Below are 15,599 nucleotides of genomic sequence, written 5' to 3'. Positions count from 1 at the left end.
TTTTTATCCTTATTGTTTTTTACACATCTTTTGCATGATCTTTTAGTTTTGTTGGATGAAAAACAAAATTAGTTTTTGATTTTCACTTAACAAATTATTGTTCTAACATGTTCAAGAAATCTGTTATTTTACCTTACTGCTCAAAATTTAGTGACATTCGATTCGAAATCAGGTCTCTACGATAAATATTATCTCGATCTTTTTTTACTTCGTATTATATCGTAATGATTTCTTTGTACAACAAATTAACAAATGTGTTTAAATAGTATGTTTTATTAACAAACTAATTCTCTATATGCGTCAAGTATTAAATCTTGATCTGTAAAAATACAAATTGAATAATCGGAAAGTATAAATTGATTATTGTATAACGATGTAATCGTATCATATGCCTCTTTTAATGGCTTTCGGTGCAATTGACACTTTCGTAGGTTTACATAAATCAATTACACATGGATCATCTAAAGGCGAGTGTGTGCAAATCGAAGCAGAAGGTAACAGCAATGCCAAGGAAATCTCTACGTTACAGGGCTCCATCCATACTTGATGCGACAGAAGAACCGTCGTCCTCAATCTGTAATCTTTCTGATTGGATTGCTGCATACGCAGATCTGACTGTCGCGGTAACAATAATTGCACTTGTTGATCCGGATGCCTCAGCTTTATTCGCAGTGTAGAAGGGTCGCGTAGATTCAATATCTTGGCATTTAGGGAGATTCCTAGCAAAAGACCGCCCGTGAATTTTAGTGCGGCATCGGCGTCGCCTCTCGGTTCCTCGATGTACGCTCGGCAAAAGCGCGTTGTCGCTGATGGTCTCGGCAGTCGTTCTTCTCCCTGAATCACTGGTGTCAATAGCAACGGTACTAAGAGCCGCGTCAAAGAACCCGGTTTCACATCCGCCAGAGTGGGTATCTGCAGAACCAGAGCTCTGGAGAACGGCGGCAGCCTCGATGTATCTTGAGGCAAAGCGTCCGCTTCCGATAGGAAGTAACGAGCTAGTGGTAACGCACTGCCGGTCGCGCTCTTAGTTACTCTAACTAATTCTATAGCTAGCGCTTTTAACCACATATCATTGGCCAATATAATTTCGTTCTCGCCTAATCCACTAAATAAACGTTGTAATCTGAAAAAAATTTTTTGTGTAAATTCTTGTATTATTTTTTTATCCATTTAAAAAATTTTTTATATCAATTTCCAACAGTACCATATTAAAGGTATACATACTTTTGCGTATGTTGAAGAAGAACAAAGATATTGTTGTTGGTATTCGGTATCGAGCTAACCGAAATAGATGTTGCCGAGGACATGGAACATTCTTTGAGGACGGACCTCAATAACAGCAGGCATCGAATATACAAGGCGGTGAAACGTGCCGCGCCTTCCATGTGATGATCCATCTCTGCTAAGCGATCAAGATCAATGGCTGCGGTTTCCAAAAGCTGTGTATGAACTCTGCCTCCCGGTCTAGCATTCTCGATACCGGCTACCATTTTCTCCAAAAATTCTCGACCACGTTGATCTCTGATCTCTTCGTTATCTATATCTTCCGTCTTGATTCCCGAGCCGCTTGTAAGTGCTGGCCGTAGTCGCGGAACCAGATGCGGCATGGTGTCGCGCAAATAATGATAATGTTTGGAAGCATGCTCTGTAAACAGAGCGTGCATACTTGGACAATGTAACGCGGCGTTGAAGATTAAAACAAGTACACTTGCATCTATCGTGAAAAGTTAAGAATATTAAATGTAATTTAAAGAAAGTCTGCGATTACAGAACAAGAGACTGTTTAAAGGATACAAGACGGTTCATCTACATCTGGCTCGGGCGTGTCGAAAAAGGGATGTCGGCCGAGAAGTTGTGGTACTAGAGGCAACGTTAAATATGGATGTGATGCACCTAATGCTGCTAAACAACTTCTGATACTCTCCCTGTCCTGAGGATATCGAGTTAAATTATCTAGCAAACGATTAACACACATGTAAAGACAATTGGTAGTGGCGAGATGACTAGCGGCTAGCATAGCGTGCAAGCCTTCTCTCACTTCTCCCGAGAAATCTTCCAATGCGCCTAAAATTGTTTCCAACTGGTCCTCTCGAAGAGTTACGCTTGCTGACATTTTTCTTAACGATTCGATAGCTCTTAATCTAACATCCTGGATTTCATCATTGAACATATCCACCATAAAGTCCAATGAAATTCTAGCTATACTTGGTTGTTCTAATGAAAGTGTGCAGAGCGCTTCTACTGCTGCTGTTCTTACCTGAAATGATATTTAGTTATAATCGATAAAAAGCAAATAAAATATAAAATATAAAAAAATAAAAATAAAATTTCCAAAATAAAATTTTAGAATTAAAAAATTAAATTTTGGATAAAACTTGATTGAGACATAATAATAAATTTTTGAATTGATAAATTAAATATTTTAAGAAAATTATTATTGTATATATTGTAAATAAATGTGTACCTCTAAAAATTCATCTTCTAAACCATGAATAAATGCTCCGCAAGATCCACTTTTCTCTTCAACCTCGGATCTGTCTGTTTCAACTACTTTCTGTTTTTTATCCAACGCTTGTTCGATATAACGACGCGATACACTTTTCATAGTTCCCAAAAGCGACATCGCCGAAGCTCTTACTCGAGGTGACAAATCACCCATAAGACTGCAAATTTGTGAAAAAGCACAGTCCACCATACGTACATCTTCTCCATCAGTTCCAACAACAATACTGTAACATATAAAAAAAACAATTTTAGAAACAAAATAACATAATAACAGAGTTAAAAAAAAAGAATTTAAAATTACACATGACTATATAAAATAACTTATAATAAATAGATTTCAAATTCAATTCTAAATCTCAAAACATATACATTTTTCGTTACATTTCAGTTTTGAAACTGATTTAGATAGTTAAAAATAAATAAAAGAGTAAAAAGTCGAATAAATAATTAACTCGTGTGGTTTAACTCGTGTGATTAGCATTACCTTGATTTAGATATTGAAAAAAATTCATCGTAAGGACTGATCTTTAAAATATATTTATGCTTATGCCATATACTAACTTTTCAGGATATTCTCTACCAAGAAGCCAGATAAGTTTCAAAACAGCTCGGCGTACAATCTCGTAATCATCACGAAGAGCTGCACAAGCTTCTTTAAAGAAACTTGCAGGAAGCCTGCAGCCTCTATGAGAATGCAACTCTGCCATAGTCTCAAAAGCTTGAGCACGTACTCTTGGATCTTGAGAATGTGCATAATTGCCGATTAATGATAAAATATCATCAGCAGTATTTGCAGTTAGATAACGTCCAATGATAGAAAGACATCGTGTTTGAACACCATGCCATGTATCAGGCAGATGTTCCTGTGCAAGCTTTAATACTAGTGTCCTACAAAAAAATTTGTTCATTAATTTATTGATGGAAAAAGATAAATGGAATTTATCTTTTCTCTTACAGCAAATATTTAAGTTACAAACAAAATTATTTATTTCTAAAAAGATAAAAAAAAAGAAAATATACAAGATACAGCATACTTGTATACCTTTGATAATCTCCCAATTTTAACAGCGTCGCTAGTCCCTGACTCTTTACTTTGTGTGATTCCTCATTTCTTAAAAGCTCAGCTGTTTCATTTACAATTTTTGCTTTTTCCAATGTGTCTGGTGTTACTTCTCCCAATTCAGCAAACACCCAGAAAATCTTAGCTCGAACTGCAGCTTCGTTCTCAACAGCAAATCTCTCCGCTAGCTTTTTTATAGCGACAGAAACATCTTCCGGTGTTATATACGCTATAGTATCCGAAATACGAACAAGCAGTTGTAAAGCATCATTTCCACTCTTACATTTTTCTAGGCATTCTATATAAGCTAATGCTGAGCTGCTGTCAGTAGCACTTTTTGAGCTACTTGTCGATAATAATCTCAGAGTCTTTAGTCGCTTGGGGGGTTGTTCGTTAATAATCTAAATAGAAATTTTGTAATTTATTAAAATAATGATTTAGCTATACACTTTGTAAACAGAAGGAAATAAATCTTACTACCTGACTCTGATTAAATTCAGCTAGCACTCGTTTCTTCATTAAAGCTGCCATTTTTGGGACAAATGCTTATTTCATTATAAATTAGAGATAAGCACTATCTCTATTATTTTCTAACATATTTTAATTTTAATATACGATATAACCTTCTCGCAAATCATATACAAATATATCATGCCTTGAATTGATATACAGTACTGCCAACTTTTATAGACAAAATTTTAAATATCTCGATATCGATAATTCATATAATCGATATCAAGATATTTCAAAAAACTTCGACTAAACTCAGATTAATTTAATTTATAATTAAAATGGATTTATTAGAATTTACAACAAATTTTCTAAGTATATTTGTTGTTTCTAACCTAACTTTTGTTCATATGTTTAATTACTTTCTTTACGCAAATTGTTTAACATATTGTTTAAAACACATGAAGTAATGCAAATAAAAATCAAAGATTGAGATCGACATTAGAATAAAATTTGGAATTTGACCAATCCGAACAAAATTCACTAATTTTAATCTTAATTTCTAATCTGCTTTAGATAGCCGCTTTAAGATTAAAATATTTCAAATAAAAAATTTTTAATAATCATTCAAAAACTATTATTATTAAAATAAGAAATTAAATTACAATATTAAACATTTAATTTTTATATTTGTATCAGTTGTTACAAAAAATAAATTTTTCAATAATTGAAAAAATTATTTAAGAAATTATTTACAATAATTTAAAATAAAATTATTTTAACTAACAAACTACAATGCGAAACATAGCATTTTCTCAGCAAGCAGAATCTTGGTTAAAGTCTTTTATATAAAATAAATTCAATTAATTATTTAAAATATTTTAAAATATTAAAAATTTTAAATTAAAAAATTTAAATTTTAAATTAAAAAATTTAAATTTAAAAATTTAAATTTTTAAATTTGAATTTTTAAATTTAAATTTTTAAATTTTTAAATTTGAATTTTTAAATTTAAATTTTTAAATTTTTAAATTTAAATTTTTAAATTTTTAAATTTAAATTTTTAAATTTTTAAATTTAAATTTTTAAATTTTTAAATTTAAATTTTTAAATTTTTAAATTTTTAAATTTGAATTTAAAAATTTAAATTAAAAATTTAAATTTAAAAATTTAAATTTTAAATTTTAAATTTAAAAAATTGAATTTTAAATTTTAATATTTAAAATTATTTTAAAATTATTTACTCCTATTTGAATTTTTTAAATAATTATTTAAATAATAATTTATACTTAAAATATTTTCACTTTTGTTTGAATTCATGTCGATTCGCGCGAAAACACGACAAAATGATTCATCTCGATACAACATCGATTTTCCTTGAAAAATCTCAAGAATCATATACTGTTGGCAACAGATTTAAAATTCGAGTTGGTTATCCCGTGCAGGTTTGTACGAGTTGTGACGGATCGGCGAAACGTTAACAGACAAAAGGGCAAACGGTGGCAAAGTGGACGGTCTAGTTCGACAATAATCTGGAGAAACGACCGCACGACTATAAATATATAGTTCTTACTTACTTACTTACGTTTACGTTATATCGTTTACTCGTTGCGAATTATATTCGAGCGAGAAATGGAACGAAGTTTCACGCAGTGGCGTGATTCCTCGGGTTATCGGCACGAGGGCGATTCCGTTGTCATCTCCGACAGCGACGAGGATTTCGCCAACAGTTCGAGGGAAAGTGATAGACGGATCGTCATCGATGAGAGCATCAACGATAGTAGTAATGTCGATCTGTCCGAGATGTTGACACCGAGAAGGTGCGTACTTGACAATCATCTCAGTTAAATCCCAGTGACGTAGTCGTGCAAAAAGTGACTTTCGTTTGCGACAAAGAAATCACATTGATGATTGCGATTTGCGATACAATTGCAATTTTTCCAGCTAAAGAAAAAAAAAAATACAAAAATACTGGACGATTATCTCAAAATATCATTTCTTAGAATTTGACATGATTTTTTTTCGAATTATATCAGCATTAGTGGTCTAATTTACATCATGTGTTTAGTCTGACTTTATATTTGATCCAAACACGGTGTAAATATTTGTGAGATCGCTTCTTCACGATCTTAGATCTCACATATAAAAAATTTTTTTGTAACGGCATTTAATTTAAAAAATTTTTTTTAATTTTTCGAAATTTTTCGTTTTATTAAATTTTATATTTTTTATAATTGCTAGTTCTGTCTTTCTAATAAAATAATGTGTGTGCGCGTGCGCGTATGTGCGCATGCGTGTGTGTGCGCGCGGCGTGTGGTGCGCGCGCGTGTGATGTGCGTGTGGTGCGCGCGCGTGTGATGTGCGCGCGCGCGCGCGCGGTGTGTGTGTGTGTGTGTGTGTGTGTGTGTGTGTGTGTGTGTGTGTGTGTGTGTGTTATATATTGTAATTGGATTTTGAAATTGTAAAATTTATTTAGATGTTTTTACTTTTGCTTATTAAAATCAATTAAAATCAATTAAAAAAAAAAATTGAGTCTTACATACATATAAAACTCAATTTTTTAAATTGATGTTAATTACATGGTAAAAGTAAAAGCATCTGAATAAATTTTACAATTAACCTTAGTTGAATATATATGTATATATCTATGTAACACTAAAAACTGACTTTTTTAAAAAGTCTTGTAAAAATAGAATTATTTTATTTTTTTATTTTATTTTTGTGAAAAACTAAACAATTATATATTTTATATATTATATATTTTATATATTTTAAATACTACATTATATTTATTTTATTACATAGTTTTAATCTCAAATTTTTTTTTAAATTATTTATTTAGAATACAATATATTTTTTTTGGCATCATATGTATTCTATTGTAATCTTCACTAATTTCTCTATTTCTAATTTTATTTATTTTAATTATAATAATTATAACAAATTAAGTAAATATGTAATTATTAAAATATAAATATTAAAAGATTGATTTTTCTTATAAATGTTTATAATATGCAGGGATAAATTTAGTGACGATGATGATACACCAAATTTTCAATTTCTCAGAAACAAGAATAAGAAAAAAATTAAAAAATATAAAATATTAGATTCTTCTGATGAAGATAATGATTCTGAAAGGACAAATCATGAAGATGATAAAGAAGAATATCATTCAATTAATGATTTCAGTAATATTTATAATTCTGATTCAGGTAAGGATTATCTTACAAGTAAAGATTATAATATTATATATAAAACTGTAATTTTGTATATTGTATATTGTATAAATATCTGCTGCTAAAATGATATTCTACAATTTTTACTTGAGAGAATGTAATTATGTTATTTTTATATAGATTCCCCAACAGAAAGCAGAGGTAAAAAAAGGAAAGATGTTACTCACGATAATACCAAGGAAGATATAAAAGAATTGAAACTTAATTCTTCTAATGATTCTCTTACCGATGAAAGTTTTGTTAACAATAATAATTTACATGAACAAAGTGATATTGACCAAAATGATAAAATAACAAATATGGAAAATGAAACATCTCATGATATACCTGTAACTATCGAGCTTGATTCAGGTATTTCCATTTTTTTATGTCTGCTCTGTGTGTGTGTGTGTGTGTGTGTGTGTGTGTGTGTGTGTGTTTTATATATATATATTTTTTTTTTAATTTTGGATAAATAAATATTGTTTTAAATAATATATATCATAATTTATCTATATATCATAATTTATAGATTCCGGTTCTGGACAAAATAGTGAATCCGAATTTGCAATGTCTTTTGCGAAACAAGAAATTGGTGTTGGAAATATAGATCCATTGGTAGCACAGAAAAGAGCAATGATGGTTTGCAAGTTAGAACAGCTTAAAAATCAATTAACCAAGTCAAAAGTACATATAAACATATTTAATTATTAACAATAAGTAACTTAGATAATTGGTGTACAATGTACGAATAGTTAAAAACATACATGTATGACATATTTTTAGTTATTACTCACTGAAGGAAATATCAAAGTATTACCTGATGAGGGGAAGAGATTACGAGAAAGCATACGCGAGAAAGAAAAAGAAATCGAAGAATTGACACTTGAATTGGAAAATACCCCTTTGGTGCAAAAGTTTAATAGTCAAAGAACTAAAGTCACGGAAAAATTACACTTGGCAAAGAAACTATTGCTCAAAGACGAGCCATACTTGGATGAAGGAGATTCATATTTGGCAACGGAATCGTTATTCAAAGATGAGCCATACTTGGATGATGAAGATTATTCATATTTGGGTATAGACGGGATACCAACGAAACCTACCACATCTCCTGAATTAAGGGAGTTGGGCAAAAAAGCACAAGCGACAAGAGATAAGGAGCTTGCTTTAACAATGGAACGATTACAAGATTTGCACGGATCACTCATAGCTCGTCCATTGGAGAATGAGAAAGCGGAAGATCCAAGAGGATTAAAGGTACAGTTAATGCCACACCAACAGCACGGTCTCGCGTGGCTTTTATGGAGAGAACAGCAAAAACCATCCGGTGGTGTTTTAGGTAAATATCTAAGAAATAGCAATTCTCACAATATTCTATTTATCAACAAGATAATAGATAACATTACTCAGTAGACAAGATTTATTCAAAACTTGTCTTGGCTCGTTATATTATTTACTATTACTATTACTTATATTAATATTAAATTCAAAAAAGAATTTAATTACTTTTATCTAAAGAAGTTTATTTTTGAATTTTTTTGGATTCACAGCTGATGATATGGGTTTGGGCAAAACATTAACTATGATAGCATTGATTATGACCACTCTTGCTAATCCTGATAATGATAGTGATGATAATGAGGAATGGGCCAGTAAGACGAAACCTTCATGTATGTAAGAGTTTAATAATATTTTATAGAATTTAATAAAAATCTTGTTTTTCTATATTATTTTTATTTATTTTTTTCTTAGCTTGGAGTCATCTAAATATGTTGTGACATTGTATAATATAAATCTAACATTATAAAATAATTGAAGTAATTATACTAAATACGTGATTTCTAGATCCTAAAGGTGGCACATTGGTAGTATGTCCCGCATCCTTATTGTCGCAATGGGAAAATGAAGTGCGAAACAGATGCAAACGCGGTTTATTGTCTGTTGAAGTACATCATGGTAGCAATCGACAGAATGTTCCTAAACGATTGGCGAAAAATGATATGGTTATTACGACGTATAATATATTATCTCGAGAACATAAATCCAAATCTACACTGTACAAGGTGAATTAAAGCCCACAAATATTATTTGATTAATGAATAAACAAATAGAAATAGAATTATAATTTTTAGAATGTATAATATACAGACGTATTTTAATAGAGAGAAATCTTAGATTCGCAAATTATTAAAATTTATTTACAGATTAACTGGAAGAGAGTTATACTCGATGAAGCTCATATAGTAAGAAATCATAAGAGTCAGGCATCTGAAGCTGTTTGTGGACTTGTTGCGACCAAACGATGGGCTCTTACCGGCACTCCTATACAAAACAAAGAATTAGATTTGTATTCCATTTTAAAGTTTCTTCGATGTTCACCATTTGATGATCTACATGTTTGGAAGCGATGGGTAGATAATAAAAATGCTGCCGGTCATCAGAGATTAGCGACGGTCATGAAGACATTGATGTTACGAAGAACTAAACAAGAATTGATGGCGAAAGGTGATTTAGAAAATTTACCTGAAAAGTTTATCGAGGAGGTGACTGTGCAATTAGACCCTCAGGAGCAATTGGTGTATGAGAAAATTTTAATTTATTCTCGTACCCTGTTCGCACAATTCTTAGCTCAACGCGCGGAGAAGGAACACATGTTCGATTTGTATGGTGGAAAATATGATAAACCTGCCTTTCTCGCGAATCCAAGTAAGATAATTTTACTCGAAGTAAAATGTATCTTGTCATTAAAATGTATCAGTTAAATGTACAATTATCTGTGCTTTTCTTTTTTTAAGATAAAGATACTCAGTTTACCAAAGCGCAAAACAAATTGTTATCGATGCACGCTGATGTAAAGACACATGAAATTTTGGTACTTCTGTTGCGATTGCGTCAGGTATGTTGCCACCCGGCATTGATTCACGCCATGTTGGATCAAGAAGACGTGAAACAGAGCGGGATGATGGATATAGAAAACGTGGATGCTGATTTATTATCGCGAGTAAATAATATATCCCTTAACGGAATCGAGGATAATACAGAGGAGAATGAAATCGGTATTGATCAGAGGATAGTTGGAAATGTACTCACATCTGAGAATCCGGTATTTGATGACAATCGCATTAGTTCAAAGGTATATTATAATTATATAATATGAGATGATGCACAATTTTATTTGATTAATGCGACACATAATGATTCAGATGAGGGTGCTGCTTAACACGGTCAAACAAATTTTACAAAAGGATGATGATAAACTCATTATCGTTTCGCAATGGGCGACATTATTGGATGTTATAGCAACACATTTGCCCTTGATAAAAGGTGCTACATTTAGCAAGTTTACAGGAAATGTTGCTATCAAAGATCGACAAGTATGGATTTTGTTCATATATATTATTGCATCTTGTTAAAAATGAATGCTTATGTGTTTTTCTTTTAGGGTATAATGGAATCTTTTAACAGTCGAAATTCCGGTCCAAAAATTTTATTGCTTTCGCTTACGGCTGGCGGAGTAGGATTAAATTTGGTAGGCGGCAATCATTTGTTATTATTTGACATCCATTGGAATCCGCAGTTAGAAACACAAGCACAAGATAGGATTTACCGTTTTGGTCAAACAAAGAATGTATACATTTACAAGTTGGTATATGTTTGATTCTCATGCATTTCTTGTAAAATTTCTTTTAATATCTTTGCGTTTCTATTTCAGATTTATTTGTGCTAATACAATAGAAGAACGTATCAAAACATTGCAAGAACGAAAACTTGAAATAGCGACGAACGTATTGAGCGGTACCAAGACTAATGCCACTAAACTTACACTAAACGATCTGAAGTCGTTATTTGGTTTTTAATTTATAAAATTTTGGAATAAAATATTGAAACAATATAATTTTACTCGAATTTTATCTTAAGCGTATACAATTTTTTGTTAAATAATTCTTAAAAATTTACTTTTACAATATATATTTTACTAAATGGAATAACGAATTATATCACTAATAATATCACTATGGTAATCTCCTATGGACGATGTATGTATTCTTTTTTTATTAATTTTATTTATTTAGACTTATATAATATGATTTTGTTTTAATTTTGTTATGTATATTTTATTTATTGTTGTTTTCTAAGCTAGTTCATGTCGATATAAATCGATGTGATATATTCTTAAGAATAAAAATATGCGACATTTATTTTATAATTACATTGGGAGGATTAATATTTTTTTCAAGCACATAATATAAAATACTGTTCATTTTAAAAATACAAGTTCAATAAATTAAAATATAATGAGATATAGTATTGTTTTATTACATACTCAATATATATGCATTTTTTATCGTATTGCTAGTTTTTAGTAATATTTTTGGTAATATTTTTTGTTGATTATATTTTATGTCGAATGTTGTAAGAAAGGCAAAGTAGATAGTTTATATAATAGAGATAAGAAAATAATTGAAAGGAGTATATAAAGTTTTATTTTATAAAAGGTTTTTAAATTGAACTAAATTGTTATTTAAATAAAATTTATTTGTATATCTAATATTTATTAATTAAGATATAAACACTGAATATAATGCTTTAAATCTGAGAATTTAATATCTTTAAATGTGCAATTCGTAATAAAATATTAAAGATTAAAGAATAAATATGAAAAACAAATATTAAATTTAAGCAATATAGAATTTATGTTTAAGACTAATTAATAATTTATAATATGAATATATGTAGATAATAATATTTGAAAATTATAACATTTAAAAATTGTGAATATGCTTTAATAGATAGGAAAAGAAAAAAAATTGTAAAAATGGATATAGACTTAGCACGGATAAATATTAATATATGATGTTTTTAAAATTATTTAAGAGGGTGTATAATATATTTCATTGAAGAACTTATCAAACTTAATTGTAATAGTATTTTTCGGTAAATATCAATAGTAAATGTATCTTTACTGGATAACCAATTTATAACACCAGGAGGTATTCCAGCTATTGTAAACATGTTACAGTAAGATGCTATAGTACACGATTCTTCATTACTTAACACAATAACAGAATTGCCTTTAATTAAAGCTGTTATCAGATTATAAAACAAACGCGATTCATGAGAGATATATTCTTGTAGCCAGATAATACCTCTTGATTTACTCATGTTGCTCACTTCTAATCTTTCATCTTGATAACAAACTAATGCATTTTCTGATACTTTTGGCAATTTTATACATTGTAATATTATTTCTGCTATTGAATATTTACTGAAAAAGAGAACACATTTGTTAAAGAATTATTAAGACACAAAATTGAATAATAGAAAGAAAGTTGAAGATGTATAGAAAAAAATGCTTAAAAAATTAACGAACTTCTGGCATTCTAATATAGATGCGAGTTTATACAATGTTTCTATCCTAGAAGCCATAGACCAAGTACTCCAAGTTGTGAATCCGTTCTTAGCCGATAGTGCACACTTTGTTATATCGGACCTGCAAAAAATTATTTAAATACAAATTTACTATGTCAGTTTTATTAAGTTTCTTAAATCCAAAAATTATTGCAGAAGTTTATTGGTAAAAAAGAAAAACAAGGAAGATATTTCGTACTTGGTTGCGTTTGCATACATAATATTTCCACGTTTAATTTCATTCCACATCGTCCAATATGTTGCTTTTAAGGGAATTTGCCATTTGCCATCATAAAAAAGATTGTATATTTCAAGTACCTTCTTTTTATTTTTATCTGTATACATATAATCTTCTGGGCATACATTGTAATATTCAGTAAATATGTCATAACACTGTTGGTATTTGAAAAGAAAGTAGCTACCACTGCAGAATTCCATGTTTGAATTTATGAATACAATATCTCTCTATAAAGCAGAAATTATTTCAATAAAGCTATAGATAATTCTAATAATTGTTTTACATCATTTAAATTTTATTACATTTAAGGACAGTGCCAAATTTTTTGCAACTATAATATCTTCTGACCATATAGACACCATATGTAAAACTTCAAGCTTATAAGCCGAGTTTAATTCTTGACTTGTTTGAAATACAGAAACGGATAAATTCATACAACGGGCAAAGTCTAAATGTTTTTTTATAAGCCATAAAAATTTTTCCTTTATTGTTTCTTGAACAAAAATTGTGGTTATCTTTGATAGAGAAGAAGGCTTAATCTTTAAATAGCTAATAACTGCATATAAGTCTGAATCTTCTAGCAAAATCATTTCATTGATGTAATCTATATAAATTAAAAAATTTTGATTTTAAAATAAAGAATAACTAATTTATATTTTAGATTTATATCTCTTATATATATATTATATTGTATATCTCTTACCAAATGTTATTTTGTCATATTGTTTATCAACAGTCGGATTAGAATTGTTCCTGAAAAATATAAAAATGACATTCATAAAATATATGATAATATTAATTTAATGTTATGTCAAAAATATAAAATAATATCTTTAATAACTAATTTAACATCGTAATAATTGTAAGAATATATAATTACAAAAGGATAGCTTTCAAAAATAATGGGACTTCAGATTCCTCACATATAATATCCATCGCATATATTATGCTTATTTCGTTAAAAGTGTATGATCGATCTAAAAAAAAAAGAAAAAAAAAGAAAAGAAAAAACAAACAAAACAAAAAATAAAATAATTCCTATAAAAACAATATGTATTTCTTTAGATTTACGTTTCTAGAATCATTTTATACTAGTGGTTTATCAAATATTAAACAAGTACAAATTATACGAATGCTCCAAACGTAAATTGAAACGCAACTTACATATATTACATACAAATACAAGAAAACTAAAAAAAAACAAACAAAATAATAATTTAAGTCGATACATTATTACAGTACAATAGTAAAAATATTAAATATTTCAATGTATCGCATACTTACTATCAAACATCATTCTTCCATTAATATCATATAAGTACTCAATAATAGAAGTAATCGTATCTACATCTTCGCAGGCTTTGAAAAGAAAAATATTCTCTGTTATTACAGTTGCTGCTATCATGAATCTATTAAAGAAAGATAGTGGCATTTTATATTTTTGATATCACCATTAATTTAAGATTAATTTATTGTTCTTATTTACCTACGCTTGTCATTAATATTTGGAACATTTATATTCTTTGTTAAAGCACGTATCTTTTCCAATATATTCTAAAGACAGATATAAAAACAGATCGAAGCATTTTAACAGCGATATAAATTAAGTTTTCTGTTTATAAGATTATATTTTACAATTTTTCAATATAATATTTTGTACATTAATCGTATTTATACTCACTTTTTTATCGATCATATATCTTAGATCATCGTAATATTGATTTACAGTTTTCACTCGGTCGCTCATTTTGTCCAAATTGATTATCCCAGCTATAATACTGAAGAAGAAATATGTGTGTGCTTCCTATAATAAGAATAGATGAAGTCAAATCTATGTAATTGCGAAAAGAAAGACTTTGATATAGAGCAAGAAATTAGCAATCACATGAAGCACTTTATCTGACAAATATTTTCATGATATTGAGACTAACGGATATTGTAAAGGACAAAAATGTAAGCATGATAAAATTTGAACAATATGTAACGAAATGTATACGTATAGAGATATTTTTATGTTTTCATTTTAATGATTTTATATAAGATATTTAGGAAACTAATACAAATATTCATTTTGTCATTATGATCTTTTAAACATCGTTCGAAAATTAATGTCATCGTTACAAATAGATGCAGACAGATATTCGTATCTAATTTTGCGAGATGTAGAAAAACATTCAAAACTGATTGTACATAAAACGGATAGGATTCGCAATTCGGTCTGCATACAGATTCGATTTCGATAAGTTTCATTCTGTTAGAAATCAATTATATCAATATGCAATTAATCTTCCTCACCATAAATTTAATCTTCCTCACTATAAATTTAATCTTCTTCGCATAAACAATCCTGTAATGTTTGCAATACCTTTCATATGCTTTTATATCATATGCTCCGTAATTGCAAGAAAGAAACGCATAATAAAACAGAACCAAGTCGAATATATTACATTCTATTTGTTCTAACGGAATTTGTAAGAGTAAAAAATATGCTCAAAGTACATCGCTTATATAATGAAGATAAAAAAATTATCTAAAGAAATTTGTAAAATTTTAATTTATGGAGAGTTTTTAAAGAGTCTTTAAATTGTTATTCGAATAAAGTCTACTTCTGTATCTAATACTTACAAATTAAGATAAATATTAGTTAATATAACATTTAACCTAAATACTTATATATTATAACTTAAAGCGATAAGAGTTTAATATTTTTAAATATGTA

At 29.1% G+C, this 15,599-nt stretch overlaps 3 protein-coding genes across 5 annotated transcripts; 1 reads left to right on the top strand and 2 right to left on the bottom strand.

Annotated features, from left to right (window-relative positions):
* Positions 1-253: 253 nt before the first annotated feature.
* IntS4 (integrator complex subunit 4) lies at positions 254-4,239 on the bottom strand. Its single transcript, XM_011648768.3, has 7 exons — positions 4,046-4,239; positions 3,548-3,966; positions 3,067-3,393; positions 2,465-2,729; positions 1,795-2,257; positions 1,225-1,714; positions 254-1,123 (listed from the first exon to the last, which is right to left on the bottom strand). Exons 1-7 carry the CDS (start codon positions 4,094-4,096, stop codon positions 385-387), a joined length of 2,754 nt encoding a protein of 917 aa, XP_011647070.2. The 5' UTR covers positions 4,097-4,239; the 3' UTR covers positions 254-384.
* Positions 4,240-5,446: 1,207 nt separating this feature from the next.
* Positions 5,447-11,534, top strand: lds (transcription termination factor lodestar). Of its 3 annotated transcripts, none has more exons than XM_089073409.1 (12): positions 5,447-5,835; positions 7,082-7,227; positions 7,372-7,602; positions 7,763-7,917; positions 8,017-8,572; positions 8,784-8,903; positions 9,079-9,296; positions 9,438-9,939; positions 10,029-10,366; positions 10,437-10,607; positions 10,676-10,875; positions 10,946-11,534. In XM_089073409.1, exons 1-12 carry the CDS (start codon positions 5,648-5,650, stop codon positions 11,088-11,090), a joined length of 2,970 nt encoding a protein of 989 aa, XP_088929535.1. In that variant the 5' UTR covers positions 5,447-5,647; the 3' UTR covers positions 11,091-11,534. The 3 variants fall into 3 exon arrangements, with proteins under 3 accessions (XP_088929535.1, XP_088929534.1, XP_088929536.1); XM_089073408.1 differs by having other exon boundaries at positions 7,034-7,227; XM_089073410.1 differs by lacking the exon at positions 5,447-5,835 and adding an exon at positions 6,460-6,597 and having other exon boundaries at positions 7,034-7,227.
* Positions 11,535-11,815: 281 nt separating this feature from the next.
* LOC112553048 (uncharacterized) lies at positions 11,816-15,589 on the bottom strand. The gene is made up of 9 exons (XM_089073413.1): positions 14,562-15,589; positions 14,367-14,434; positions 14,165-14,289; positions 13,761-13,857; positions 13,584-13,633; positions 13,183-13,484; positions 12,842-13,107; positions 12,605-12,724; positions 11,816-12,499 (listed from the first exon to the last, which is right to left on the bottom strand). Exons 1-9 carry the CDS (start codon positions 14,625-14,627, stop codon positions 12,100-12,102), a joined length of 1,494 nt encoding a protein of 497 aa, XP_088929539.1. The 5' UTR covers positions 14,628-15,589; the 3' UTR covers positions 11,816-12,099.
* Between the last annotated feature and the right edge of the window lie 10 nt (positions 15,590-15,599).

Source organism: Pogonomyrmex barbatus, unplaced genomic scaffold, assembly GCF_055798465.1.
Source record: "Pogonomyrmex barbatus isolate J1 unplaced genomic scaffold, ASM5579846v1 scaffold15, whole genome shotgun sequence".
NCBI classification, from domain to species: Eukaryota; Metazoa; Arthropoda; class Insecta; order Hymenoptera; family Formicidae; genus Pogonomyrmex; species Pogonomyrmex barbatus.
This window is presented reverse-complemented; position numbering and strand designations above follow the sequence as displayed.